We start from the raw sequence: 15019 nt of genomic DNA on the forward strand, positions 1-15019 counted from the left end.
GTTATGTTGAACAGCACAAGCAGTATCAGACCCAGTAATGACTTGAAAAGCTAAAGCGTCATTCCAAACATACTCATGTTTTTACCTGTCAAGAATAGTATTTGTCCTTTTATGAATGCAGTTGATTACATTTGATCTTTAGCTCATATTGGTTAGCTCAATGATTTAAGCACTCAGTGTTGAGATCTTTGTATGTCTTGAAATTCATAATTAAGAATATCGGCTGGTACATTTCCTGTTTTATTCTTCCAAAGGACGATACATTGATTCGCATTACATTATTACATTTTGTAGAGTACACCTGTTTTTTAAAGAGCTTTGTAATTTAAACACTGAGGTATTGGTCACTATATAATACGAAGTTCATAGTTTACTTTTATCATTTCAGTAACATTCCTGAAAATACTGGATGGATTATGGATGGTTTCCCATTGACGATTGATCAAGCAAAACTGCTTGAAAAAGCTCTCACTGGGGTTGATCCTGACATTTCAGAGCAAAAGGTTAAAAAGAAAAAAAAATCCAAATTGGTAACGGATATCAGAGCAGCAAAGGACCCTCCTCCCCTGCCCCCTGCTCTTGATTTTGCAATTTTGATTGATATTTCCGACAAACAGGTGCTGCGACGTATTACCGAATCGAAAGGTATGGTTGGAATTAAATTCGTTCAATATTAACAGTGGACCTTTGTCTTAGTAAAATGCAGTTTGACATCCTACCAGTTTATTCCAAATAGCTAGCAGCAGCAGATATTCGACTAACCAAAGCGTGTATGTTAAAGCTGGACATTTTAAGGCTACAGACTTCAATTGTCAAAATTAACTTCCAGTTGGGAGATGAAATATTTACCTTGGGAAACTTTGTTTTTGTACACTGGAAAAAAAGAAAAGGAAACACAGGTGAGCTTGGCATTTATTCTTGAGAGCAACTGTTCTGGTAACATGTTTGAAGACCACAACAGCTGAACTTGGCCTTCTCTGCAGGTTCACTCCTTCCCCCTTCCTATTTTTGCAGAATGTGTTTTTGTTGGCTTTGGGACTCTGTGTACTTTACCACTGCTAACCAGAGCCAAAGAGCTTGTGTTTGCTTCCTATAACATGGTAGCATTGGCTTACACATGATTTAATGTACTTATAAGTCCTTTGTAATGTGGGATACCATATACCCAGGGCCTACAAATTAAATGCTACTAGGGAGCCTTCAGAACATTTTTTGCTACCCATTTAAGTAGGCCCTTGAAACATATCCCATGCCTGCCATTGCAGCCTGAATTCAGTTTTAAACTGCCAATTCGAATTGGCAGTATAACCCCCATACCAAGCCTTGAACTCCCCTTTCAAACTCATGAAATTGAGAGCCCAGTTGTGTGTGTGAAACTCTGTTCCTTGCTTTTAAAAAAAAAACACAACATTTTTACTCGCTGGTTGTGTGTGAAACTATGTTCATTGCCTTAAAAACAATTTTTTCTTTTTTACTTACTGATCTTATTTTGCTATTTGAACTACCTTGGGCGACTGTTGCTGGGAATATTTTTTATGCTGCTTTTAAAATTTACCTGCCATTGTCTTGAGTGTGCTTGATCTCTGTAGACGCTCTAGCCGGTGTGTCTTCTTTCCCTCACTTCCTGTTGAGACACCGGGTGAGCGCCATTTTGGTTGGCGCTCTAGCATTCTAGCACGATAACAATTGTTTCCCTCTTTAAAAGGGAGACACATGCAAGCGTGCAGCGCGCGCGCGCAGCGGGCTCGCCAGAGGCAAGTCTGTCTGTGCCCATCCGTGCACCGACTGTGCACAGTGCCAGTCATGCTACCAGACCGCTCTCCCAGCCCCCACGCCCTGCTAGTGTTTGCTCCTCCAAGGACCAACTTATGAGGTCTGGTGGGCAGAAGTCTGAGTCAGGGGTTAAGGCTGGGAGGGAGGGGGACCAGGCCTTGCGTACTGATGGCTCACTGATTGAGGTAATGTGCGGTCTTGTGAATGTCACGTCTCTAGTTAAATATTTTCAGGAAATACACATCCTGATGGAATGGCATGACCTGGACGTACTTTTTATTTCAAAAACCTGGACCCGCACTGATTCTTTAGTTGAACTAGGACTTGCTTCCCCTCCTGGGTATTATGTTTTTCACAAACCCCGTATATCAGGGAGAGGAGGAGGGTTGGGAGTAATCTTCAAAGATAAATGGAACTTCACCCCTCTTGAAGTAGATGAGGCCGAAGGGTTCGAACTCCTGGGGTTTTCCTTCCTCACGGTTATCTATTAACCGGTATGCTCTGCTACAGACCCCCAGGAGGACCTAACTCTAAGTGCTCTGCCCTGATTGATGTGGTGTGTAACCTGGCCGTGACACACTCTAAACTGATCATCCTGGGCGATTTTAACTTGTGGGCTGATGGACCGCTGGACACGGCGTTTAAGGAATTGTCGGAAGCTTGCGCAAGCTTCGATATGCCGCAGCTGGTGTTGCAACCTACGCACCAGAGTGAACATATGTTAGATCTACTGTTTGCTAATTCCAACATGGCTACAATCACAGAAGTTCTAACACTGTGCTGGACTGATCATAGTCTGGTAAATTTTAGGCTTACTCTGCCTAATGTGTGTTGTAAAATTTATCATCAGAGGCAATATCGGCTGGGCAGAGAATGGCCCACATTGAGTAAGATTAAAAATCCCTTGCATTGGAATGACTTAGACAGCCTGGACCCCAGTCGGCCAGTGGACTGGAATTACCAATTCCACTGTGTGCAGATCCGAGACAGGCTTGATAAGCATATTCCTACAAAGAAGCTAAAAAAGAGAGAGAAACCCTCAGCCCCCTGTTTAACGAGGAATTGCGAGCACTCAGGATGGGTTGTAAAGTGGCCGAAAAAGCCTGGAGAAAAGGATATAGTGATTCAGATAAATCAACCTAATCTGCACAAAAACTTAATCTGTACAAAAACACTATAGCGAAAACTAAAGCCGATTATTTTGCTAATACCATTCTTCTAGCAGCTAATAGCACCAAAGCTATATTCAGCTTAGTAAAGAGTCTGTCTAAACCTGACTGTGCTAATAACAAAATTCCAGTTACTCAAGCTTTATGCAATGAGTTAGCTTCCTATGTGGAGGATAAAATCGACAAGATAGTTAGGGATTTTGATCCACCAACAGTGGTGGAAAAACCTTATTCTCAGTTGTTCAATGCTGAGCAGTGTTTTCTGCCATCAGCAGACTCTAAGCCCAGCAACCCTACCATTTTAAAACACGGCCAGCATACTCTGGATTGCTTTCGCATTCCGGATGAGGAAACATTTGATACCTTAGCCAGGGGTATCACCTCTGGGTCCCCCCTGCACCCCCTTCCCCACAGAATCTGGATGGAATACGGGGACGAGCTCTTTTCCTATTTACGACAGATCTGTGGTCTATCTTTGAGTACTGGGGAAGTCCCTAAAAACTGGAAGGAAGCAGTTGTGACGCCGCTTCTAAAAAAAAAAAACACGCTTGACCCCGGGTGTGTGGCCAACTATCGGGCAATTTCTTTATTGCCATATCCTGTTAAAATTCTGGAACGCATCATCAGTAAGTCTCTTTCCCAGTATCTTGAGGAGTATTTGCTCCTTGATGAGATGCAATTTGGCTTTCGGCCCAAGCACGGTACTGAAATAGCACTTGTTACTGTGCTTGATGATATGAGGATGCGGGCGGACAGTGGCCAGTCAGTGATCTTGGTGCTGTTGGACATGTCAGTGGCTTTTGACACTGTAAACCAGGTATACTGTTGGAGAGGCCTAAAGACCAGGGTATGACTGGTCGCGCCCTTGACTGTCTTTGCTCTTATCTAACAGAGAGGACACAGAGAGTGTGCCTTCAGCCGTTCGCCGCTAACAAGTCTTCCTTACGACAGGGGGTCCCGCAGGGCTCAGAGATTAGTCCTGTGCTCTTTAACATCTATTTGCAGTCTCTCATTCCACTTATCAGATCTTTTGGAGTGGAGGTGGTGAACTATGCGGATGACACCCAGCTCATGTTTTCCTGGAAGGGAATGATTCCATCTCCCTGGAAAGATTTCATGAGTGTATGACTAACACCACGAAGTGGCTTAAGAAGAACTGGTTACAATTTAACAGCTCTAAAACGGAAGTGGTCCTGTGTTCTTCCAGAAGATCAGTTCAGCCTGTTTTACCCATCTTTCAGTTGTCCCCTACTGGCGCACCTATTACCCCTTCTAGCAGAGTACGCAGCCTGGGGGTGATGGTGGAGCAGGACCTCCAACTGAATTCTCAGGTTAACAAAACGGTTGGCACTTGCTTCTCGCTAATCCGAGTGCTAAGAAAGATCCTCCCTTTTTTGCCTAACTCTGCTAGAACGCAGGTTGTGAGATGAGTAATTCTCAGCAGACTTGATTACTGCAACTCTCTATATCTGGGTGCGTCTAACACCCTTATCGGGAAGCTGTAAAAAATACAAGCCATTGCAGCAAAAATCGCTTTAAATAGGCAGCGACGGACCTCAACCACATTAGCCTTGCGAGATCTGCATTGGCTGACGATCCACCAGCGAATTCAATTCAAAGCTCTGTGCACTGTCTTTAGGGCAGCTCATGGAATGGGCCCTAAGAACCAGCAAAGAAAATTCAGCTGGTATTCTCCAACTAGAAACCTTCGTTCTGCTTCTGCATTTATGATGAATGTAGTCAGGTTCTGGTGGTCCAGAACAGGTGGCAGATCCTTCTCTGCCGTTGCTTCTCGGCTATGGAACACTCTCCCTTTGGATCTACGTCAGGTCCAAAATCTTATGGATTTCAGGAAAAAGTTGAAAACGTTTTTATTCCCCAGGCCGGAGTAATTTTTCCTTCTGATATTCTTTCTTTTTCTCCCTTCCTATATCGCACCTCGCTGCCCCTATTAACTTCTGGTGGGGACTCTCTCTTTTAGTTAAGCGCCAGGATACCCGTCGGGTGATAGAGCGCTATATAAGCACCTCATTACATTACATTACATTACATTACCTCTACGTCAATCCTAAGGTAGGCCTTGGGTAGCCCATAGTACAGGTGCATTGTATTTAAAGGGTTGAACATATACTTTTAAGTTTTACATGTCCTGGTAATGAAAAACTTCTTAATTTATTTTTCACTACTGTGAGGCCTACCTCATCCCCATATGATAATTGGGTTGCCTTATTACATTTAGTAAGTGCTCATTTTTGATTGGGAAGAGATAAGCATTTCATGTTTGATATGTATGAAATTGTTATCACAAATCCTCTTTAATGGTTCGATTTTAAATTCAAATTTTAAAAAGCCACTTTTAGATAGTTGGCATTTTCCTGCCCTTTGCCTGCAGCCTGTCCTAGGTCACATGACTGGGTGTAGTTGGCAGTTGGACTTTCTGTTTGTGAATTCTTCCTACCCGACAGTTGCACAATAGAAGGATTAGGTGTGCCTGAATGTGCCATCTGCTAGCAGGCGGTGGGGAGGCTTGGTACAGAAATACTTGCAACTGAATAGGCTGTGCTCTTCCTTCACATAAAAAGCGTGTTACTACTGCAGCCAGCCTGGAGCCAGGACAGGGGAGTCAGGAAATTCCTAGCACTCAAAAGAGAAACCTCCAGAAACTTCAACTTCTTCAAAGGAGGCACCAAGTATAACACTTGCTTTTCTGCCTGGTTTCTCTTTGAAGTCTCAGAGACCTGCCCTGCCGCTTGAGCACTGCTTCATCACTCGAACCCATGACTACCAGAGTGATTGCAGGGGTTAGTTTGCGGGCCTCCTTTTCAGAGCCACAGGGACATAACAGCCTCCCATCATCTTGAATACACACCTGGAACCAGTCGAAGTGGTGCTCCTTCAGAAATGGACCCTTGGTGGTGGTGCTAAAGGTACCCAGATAGCCAAAATCTAAAGCTTGGGACTTCGAACATTTTTGGCTAAAAACTGCTTTGAGAACCAAGGCAACACCAGGACCATCCTGCTTTCTGTTCACTCAACATAAATCGCTGGTAGGCCTGACATTGCAGCGGCGGCCTCTATGTTCTCCTCTGCAGCAACATATCGTGTTCATTTCTACCTTGGCATAAGAGTATGCAGCCTCCTGTAGCTTTGGTTGGCTACAGCCTTCAGCTTCATCCCACTGATGATTTTTGACTTCCAGAAAAGAGAGTCCAAACGTAGAAATCCTCACCTTAACCTCATCCATCTCTCCCTCCTCAGACACTGCCTGCAACCTTTCCCCGCTGTACGTAACCTCAGAACATTTTTGCAGAATTTGTTCTAAATATGAAGGTAAATGCTGCCCAGGCCCAAACCACTCCTTGTATCCAACCCACGCTCCATCATGGTTGGCCATAATTATTTTACTTTGACCCTTAAATACGCTACTAGATGTCAGTGGTTGGTGCTTTTATCTTATAGGCGCTAGTTTTTAATAAAAAACTTTAAACATTCAGAGCTCATGATCTACTGGATTTTTGGTGTTATGGTTTTAAAAAAGTATTAAAATGTGGAATTTCTTGTGTTGTGTTTGCACTTTATTTTTGTTTATGTGCTGAATAAATACTTTACACATTGCCTCCATGTGAAACCTGACAGCTTTTGTGCTAAGCTACCAGAGGATATAGCACCGGTTATTTTAGTAACTTTTCTGGTTCCCCTGACAGGGATTGTGGATGTTGCTTGAGTAAGGGTTGGCCCCTCAACCAACAACCTAATTTCAGAGGACAAATCAAGTATTGACAAAATAAATATAGAAGGTTGGAGTAATGCTTGCAGTGAAATGCACAAAAACATAAATTACAATCAGGTATACTGTTACTTCTTGGTTGATGTCAATTCTCAACCTGTGGGTATCCTGCCATCTAGTTGCAGGGCTGCAGACTGATTCTACAGCTGTTAATTTCAGAGCGTTGTATGGTGTAGCACATTTTACTGTATACATCATGCACTGAAAGCCAATTCATGATGCATTTTCACACCAAATCCCTTAACCATTTCTCTTGGTCACTGCTGATTCCTATTGGGGGGTTTTGTCCTAATAACTTTCTGTCTTTTTAGATAGGTTCTTTCCTCCATATTCTTTCTTGAGATGGGGTAGCTTATTCTTCAACATTCCAGTTTAAGATTTTCATGTCATGTCACCAACCATTTGCAACAGCTGCTGTGCAAAACCTCTACATGCTCTGTGTACTGCCATCCATCTGATATTACCCCTGAGGCATCGGTCTTGCATGCTGTTTGATGGTTCACCAGCAGCACTGAAGATGGTTGAATTCATCATTTGAGCAAAGAGTCAGAAAGAGGATAAAGGTTCTCATCCACCAGCTGTGGTACAGAGTATCATTTCTGCTGGTGAGATAGCGAGGCATGCCCCCCCACCCGATACCTTCCCACTCCTGCTTCATGTTACAGCTCAACAAAATTGATGCAAGTAACCAACCCAGGATATTTTCTCTTTGGAACAACATAATTTGTTTTGGTCAAATGAAGTTAGTTACATTCCATGGACAGATATTCAAGAGCTCAGGGCCCTTTGGGGGTGAGGGGCAGACTCTGGAGAGTCAAAGCAGCTACTCGTCTGAGTCCAAAGGTCCCTACACCCTACCTCAACAAATGGATGGAACCAGTCTGTCTTTTTGGAAGCAGTCGTGAAGGCCCCAGCAATGAAAGATCAAACAAGCTCTACTTCCCTCATTGCATTTCAGGGATGTAAGTCTCACTTCGCACTAGTGACTCTGGAGGCCTGCACTGGGGAGTTGCAACTAGCTTCTTGTACGGGCGGTCTCTTTCACAGTCCCACGTAGGTCCATCTCCTGATTCCTCCTCTGTCTTAGAGTTGGAGAGGTAGTATGACTACAAAATGCTCTGTATGCTGGCATTTCTCATTGTTTAGGCACCCCATCAGTCCCACACCCGCTGTAACATAGAAAGCATAGGAAAAAAAAAACAATAAATTTCTCTTTAAGAGCTAGTCTTTGTATTTATTTTTATTTTTACCAAACCATGCCCACATAGGTAATCTGACATTCCCATCCCATCCCTCGCTGTGTGCTTGTAGCATTACATATCTGTTAACTCTTGTGTTGTTAGCCTTTTTTTATTTGCGCCACATTCTTAGCAGTAAAAATGTAACCTTCGCAATTCTCACCCTCTCCTTTGTTCTCTACAGCTCAGTAGGAGCAGGGTGACACCGAGAGAGAACTACTGCCCACTTCGTGGTTGAAGAATAGGGGACATTTTTAAAGTAGCTGTCTTGTCGTTCTCCATATCGGAGATGGCTATTTAAGTGGCATGTGTGGTCAGACGAGCTGCCGGTACTCCAAAGGCAAGCCCATCTGCGCTGTCCACATCCGGATGGCGCCCAGTGCCCAGACCCCTGGTTCAGCAAGGCCAAAAAGGACCCTTCTCCCCCCTTGGTGTACTCTAGAGAACATCAATGGAGTTTACAACAGGGGTAAAAGCCACTGCAATGCATGTATTTTGGGTATGATTTCAAAACATGTACTTATTCCACATGTGGTTTAAAGCTGAATTATTGATCCTCCACCATCAGAGTACTGCCTAATCCCTATAACCCCCAATAGGAAGGCGTGATTAAAAAGGTGTCCCCTGTGAAAAAGATTTTAAAACTCAAGCGATTCCTAATTGAGGGTAGGCCATTGATAAGGTATAAAATAGTATTTTATGATTTAATGCTCGTTCATGACCTGGACTGGGTGTTCATTAAGGAGTGTTGGGCCAATGATGCCTTGTGCCTAGACTTAGTAGACATAATCCCTCCTGGCTATTCCACCCTTAGTCTGGATAGGGTAGGTAGGCCAGTTGGAGGACTGGCTATTATAACTAAACTAAAGTATCAGTCTCACTTGGAGATGATACATTGTAGTTGTCCCTGCGAGGAGCTATATGTCACTATAACAATATCACCCACCAGCTGCTATGCTGGATTGCTAGTATGTAGGCCCCTAGGACCTAGTTCTGTTTTTTTCAACTTAAATGGCAAATCTCATAGAACCATTACTAGGGAATAGTAGTTTCACTGTGATGGGAAATTCCAACTTTTATCTGGAGGATGCTGATAATGGAGACTTCCCTGCCCTCAAGGAGACTCTGACCTGTCTCAGGCTGATCCTGTATCAGGATATTTAAGCAACAGGTACTCAGGGAACACATGAATAGATTGTAAATAGCTCCTTGAGATGAAGCCATAATTGCCAATGGTCCAGAAGGGAGAGGACCACTGAACACCCTCCGGGTCTGTCTTTCTCGCTCCCTGCACTGATCAGCTTTAGCGACAGTTGGATACTTCTGAGGTACTGATAATGGTCCATGGCAGGCACAAGCCAGTAACAGACCAATGGCCAGCCTGTGTTCAGCAACACCCATCAACCAAGGCCAAATTATACAGGAGACAAAAAGAAGGGGTGGGTAGCCAGATTTAACAAGCTGTCCCACCAGGCAAATGTCTAGTGTCAAATGACCTCTCCTGCTCTCACCATTCACTACACTGTCCTCAAGCTCCCTATATTAAACACCTCAAGGTCCCTCCTTGACATCAGTTATACAGGAGTGACACACAGGCGGGCAGATGTCTCGGGTTTCCTGTTAAAATAAATCAAATCTGTTTTCAGTTATTAACAGGGCGAACGCAGAAGAAGATAAAACAGACATAGTTGACTTTAGCAAGCATCAGGAATCAGTATCATTAGCATCATCAGGTATCTGGTACTAGCCATCAGAAATCAGTAATCAGTAGGAAGCAATGGTAGGCAGCAGCAGCATTAAGCACTCCAGAAGTCCAGCAGTACAGTGTACAGCAATACAAGTGGGGAAGTAGCCACTCCACAAGATGCACCAAGTCCTAACCCATCCTTCTCTGTGGATCAATGGCGTACCACTTGCTAACCCACTTATAAGGCAAGGCTGCAATAACTCACTGCCAACGAGTCAGTAATCCTTAACTTTATCTGTGTCCTTGTCCTGCTCACCGCCTCACCACCTCCGTGGTCACCGCAGTCAGTTTTACTGCTGCCTACTTCTGACTTTTTCTTTGCTACTCCACGTTGTTTACAAATCCAAACGTGTTTGCTGAGCAGCGTTAGGTGATCAGCGGCTGGTAGGCAGGCAGCAGACTGCAGCTGGCATTCTCCTTGCACCCTGGCTGCAATCTGTTACCCAGTCCTCACCTGCTGCCTGCTACCCGATCCCCGCTGCAATGCCTGAACTCCCTGCAGTGGTTCAGTAGCAGTTTGACATTTGGCAGGCAGCGGTGAGTGTGGGCCGGGCTCTGAGCTCTGTGTGCGCGCCACCTCAGAGAAGCACGTCTTCCACTGTCTGAGCTAGTCCTTTAGGATCAGTCTTGCTGAGAGCTTGCCATCACACCAGCAACAAACCGGGGCCAAAAAGTATGTTACACAACCACCCTACATGATGGTTCATATCTCGGAGGAGCAGGAGTTGATATGCGTCTCCTGGAACAACAGCATAGGCTCTCATGAGTCCCTGCTAATACTGGTAATCTTTGTCCTCAGTATTCAATCTCCTTCAGACCTACCCCTGGCTATGCTAGCCAACACTGGGCCTGTCTAAGGCACTGCTGATTGTGATTCAGTTGCTGGTCTAGATCCTAACAACTCTGAAAGATATCCCAGTTGACCCATCTCCCAGGCCTCCTTGTCACAAAAATGCTTGCAAGAGTTCACATACCTGGACAACAAATATGAAGACCTGACCTCATGTCTTCTGGATTAAGGAGATGTTACAAAATCTGTAAGTGAGGTGCTTCTTCACATCTTGACTGAAACAGGTGCCATCTTACTGACCAGCTGTTTATGATTTTCAGCAAATGATGTAGGTCAAGCAGCTTTTAGTGCAGTCACTGCAAAAAGTACAAAGTAACATATTGGTCACTTTCATCGAGCCCACCCTTTGCTTGACGATTGAGTGTACTCCACCCGGGTTAAGACAGCATTCTTGGGGAATATATTTATGTAGAGAAATATACCAGGTGACCAGATATACTATCATATGTCCCGTGCAGGCCCATTGTTGTTTTCTCTATATTAGCATGAGCATGTTCCAGACTGTCCTCTGCTTTGCGCACGTTACTATACAAACGTATTTTACTTTGTGCCACACAGTACTTTCACATGGAACCTACAGTTGTTTTTGCATTCTGTTCATTCCTGGGATTTAGTCTGCACACTGTAGACAAGGTCAAACAACAATGTTGCAAAAGGGCTGAATAACCTTTTGTGACCACAAAAATGATTGTACATCTGGCCCAGAATGTCATTTAAAGAAAGGAAAAGGACAGTGAAAGTAATTTTTATTTCTTTCTGAAGGGGTATATACAATATAACTTTGTTATACAAGATAGCAGCAAGAAACACTGGGCTAACATTATTCTGCTTGTGTTTTGTTGTTTAGGTGTGTCACTAAAATATTGTTTCTTATTCCTTTTGCTTTTTTCAGTTTTGTCGTCTTTGGTCTGAAGATGCAAGGGTTAGAAGCATGTTTTAGGTCTTGTTTAATAATTGTATAACCTGTAGAAAATCAGGGAATATCAAACTCATATTTGATATTTTGGCTATGTTTAATTCTTTCCCTGATAGGTAAAATTGCTAGTCATAAAAATCTTTCACAATATACCATCTGATTTACCCACAGAGAATAGGTAAAACCCCTTGAAACATTAGCCCCTTTTTCTCGTGAGTCAGTATTAATAGTAGGTGAATTGCCAAACACCCCAGACTTTAAACATTCAATGTAAGGTGTAGTGACAGGTATACATGAAAAGGGTGCTGCCACCAAGCATCAGGGATACCAGTGAAACCATGACACCAGACTTGGAATGCTGCTTCAAAAAGTTCTTACCAAGTTCAACAAAGATTGGAGTGATATTGTTTTTATTTGCAGTGATTTAGGGCCATATGTATGAAGCCAAATTACGATTGCAAATACTGAAATTAGCAGAATTTCAGTGTTTGCAATCGCAATTTAGGTTGTGTGCAGTGTTGCACATAAAAACCCACTCGGAAAATAAGGAATCGCTAAATTTGCGACTCCCTATTTTGCGAATGCATTTAAGGAATTCCAAATTGCGATTCCTTAAATGCAATGTAGGAAGCACCCAAGTTGTGCAATTTTGGCTTAAGGAATCGTAAATTACTACCAACTTCAGGCTGGTGGTAATTTGCGATATCTTAGAAAAATGCACTTTTTTGCATTTTTCAAAGTGCCATGTGGCGCACATACATGCCTTAGGGCATGTATGTGCGCCACATGTGCACACATGCCTATTTCAGGGGGTGCAACAGGGCGTCCTATTGACACCCTTGCAACCTTGAAATTGCATTCTCAATTTGCGATTCTCTAATTGGGAATCGCAAATTGAGAATGTCTTTCCATTCATTCGTATGGGCCTTCTATCCCATAGGAATGAATGGGAAGGTATTCCTTATTTGCGATTCAGAAATCAGGAATATGTAGGATTCGCAAAATATTTAGCAAATCCTACTTACATTGCATTTTGCGATTCTCTTATTGCGATTCCCTAAAAATCGCAATCTGAGAATCACAAAACGAGATTTTTCATACATATGGGCTTCAGCGACATATATGAACAAGTTGCATGATGACCTCTAAAAATCGATACCTCAGATGAAGTGCTTCCCTGTAAGAAGAGATTCTTGCCACTTGCTAGATGGTAGCTGAAAGAATCTTTACAATCTTCAGAGTTAATAAAGAATGCTGTAGACTTTTTAGTACATTATAGTTAAAATTCAGGTCAACTGTTTTTGTATGCTCAGGAACTAAAAAAACAAATATTTCTCGTTTTGTGCTTTGTATGTCATCAAAGAAAGAGTCATCCCAACTGTGTCATTTAGCTGGTGGGTCTCAGTCCTAGAGGCTGTGATTGCTATATTATCCATGTGGAAACTGTTCACAGAATGTTTGCTGTGTAATGATGCCAAAGGCAAGAAATGTGAGGATCTATGGTTGCATATTCATAGTGATGTGAAAAAAGTACACTCAATTGCATTCTTAGATTTTTACAGGAAAACAAGCCTGCTGTAGTGTAGTGGACATAATAAAAAGGCTCTATCAAGCGTTAAGTATAATTGGTGTAGATGAGAAACATCTCCTTGAGAGTAGGCTGGGTGACTCTTTTAGTGACTTTGGCACTGCAACATGTTAGAGTTCTTGCCACTTGGTAAGTGTAGAAATCTTGAGAAGCAATTCAGGAAGGTTTATTTTACATTTTTTGAGAAATGGCTTGCAATGATGCATAGAGATGTCCTTTCACTAACCATGGCATTTGAAGTCACTGAAGCCTCACTGTGTTACTCTGCACAAGCTCTAGATTCCTCTCGTAAATGGAAATTTTCTCAGAACTTTCAAAAGTGCTGCTTCATTTTATAACTGCTTTAATAACTCTGAGGGCATATGCACCCAGATCAACGTATTTGTTGCAGAACCTGTTCCCAGAGAATCACAATCTTCAGATGCACCAATATTGGCATGGAAAGCTAGGGTCAGTGGCCAGAGTTAGCAAATTGTGTACTGCCTGTTAAGAGAGCACTTTCACAAATAAAAGTTTACATGGGAAGGAAAGAGGGAACGCGCTTGACCAAAGACTCACTGAAGAAGTATTGTAGGGTGTACTACAATAAGTTTGATTTGTGAAAATATATTTGGACCTCATATACACTCTACGTATACTGTCTATGTACCATGCACTACCAGTGCAGAAATCCAGCAATAATAAAAGCAAAATGTTCCATAAACACAGGAAAAACCCTGTTTCTGTTGTTTTTAATAGTGCGAAAATCTGTAACCACTGTTTTTTTAAGGCATTGAAATCAGTTGAAAACACTGGAAAAAAACACCAGAACTGACCAAAAATAGAACTGAAAAGCCAAAGTATGGCAGACGAGTTACGGCTGCAGGCCTTCAACTGGATATATATATAACACAATTAATAATGTGATTTAAAACGTGCTTTCATTTATCTTCCATGTCACTGAACAGGAGTGCTACAAACCCAGTGAACATCAAACACTTTATATTTTCAGTATGTTTTCACTGTTTATCACTAGATCACGTGGTGTAACCACGAAAAAAAGAGTGTGTGCATTATTTAAAGTGACCATTACTGCATGTCCGCTATGTGATCAAGGGCAGTCCTTGCCCGAAACGCGTCATGCCTATCTTAACCGTTATGGATAATAAACTTCTGCTGTAACACTCGAAGAGCCGTGTGGTGGTCCGTGTTTTTCTGTGGTCATAACCATTTCAAGCAGAGATTGACCCATATTCACTGCGGAAGTTTCTGGTTGCTTTCGCCTCCACGGACCCGCCCTGATTGCTGGAAGCCGCCTTCAACCTTACGCTGTTGCTGATCCGGAAGGAACCTACTGGCTGGCTGAACCCCTTGTGTGCTGAGAGAAGCAAAACCAGTGACCAAGGACGCCGACGCTCGAGTCGGAGGACCCGCGAAGGCTTGACCTCGACTCCCGGTGAGTAATCCACGAATAGCTCTGCACAAGACGGGGCAGCGCTCTTCGGAAACACAGAGAGGGTTTCCATTTCTGTAAACGCCGAGTTGCATTGAAACGTGCAGGCAATTATTACAAAAGTTAAGAATCAACAAAGAAAAGGCATAATGTTAAGCAGCGCAGTACGGGAGAGAGAACAGAATGCGGATGCGTTATTTGATAACGTAACTAAAAATAAAGCAAAGAATGTAAACACTGCTGCACAGAATGAAAGCGGTGAAGATATCAATAAAGATATAAACAACTTGTTGAAAAATTTGGAGAAAAAAATGAGAGCCGAGTTAACCAAGTGGTGGGAGAGCAAATCATTAACCAAATATGTGGAGGTGAATAGGGTCCTAGCTCCCAGCTTCGAAAAAGCCCAATCCGGCCATGTTACTCGAATGAGGAGAAAGTAACTTACAACAGTCTATGAACCTCATACGAATCTTAATCAAATATGCTGATATAGATCGTCTAGCCCTCATTAATGAAATT

General features: G+C 42.9%; 1 protein-coding gene across 1 annotated transcript in view; it reads left to right on the plus strand.

The window, feature by feature from the left end:
* The window catches only part of SPEF2 (sperm flagellar and cilia associated 2), a 1087451-nt gene that overhangs the window by 358764 nt on the left and 713668 nt on the right, over positions 1–15019 (plus strand). The window contains exon 14 of the mRNA XM_086960525.1: positions 389–645. Within this exon, the coding sequence (XP_086816651.1) occupies positions 389–645 (257 nt within the window). The remainder of the gene's footprint in view (positions 1–388; positions 646–15019) is intronic.

The sequence above is a fragment of the Lissotriton vulgaris genome, chromosome 3_1, assembly GCF_964263255.1.
Source record: "Lissotriton vulgaris chromosome 3_1, aLisVul1.2, whole genome shotgun sequence".
Taxonomy (NCBI): domain Eukaryota; kingdom Metazoa; phylum Chordata; class Amphibia; order Caudata; family Salamandridae; genus Lissotriton; species Lissotriton vulgaris.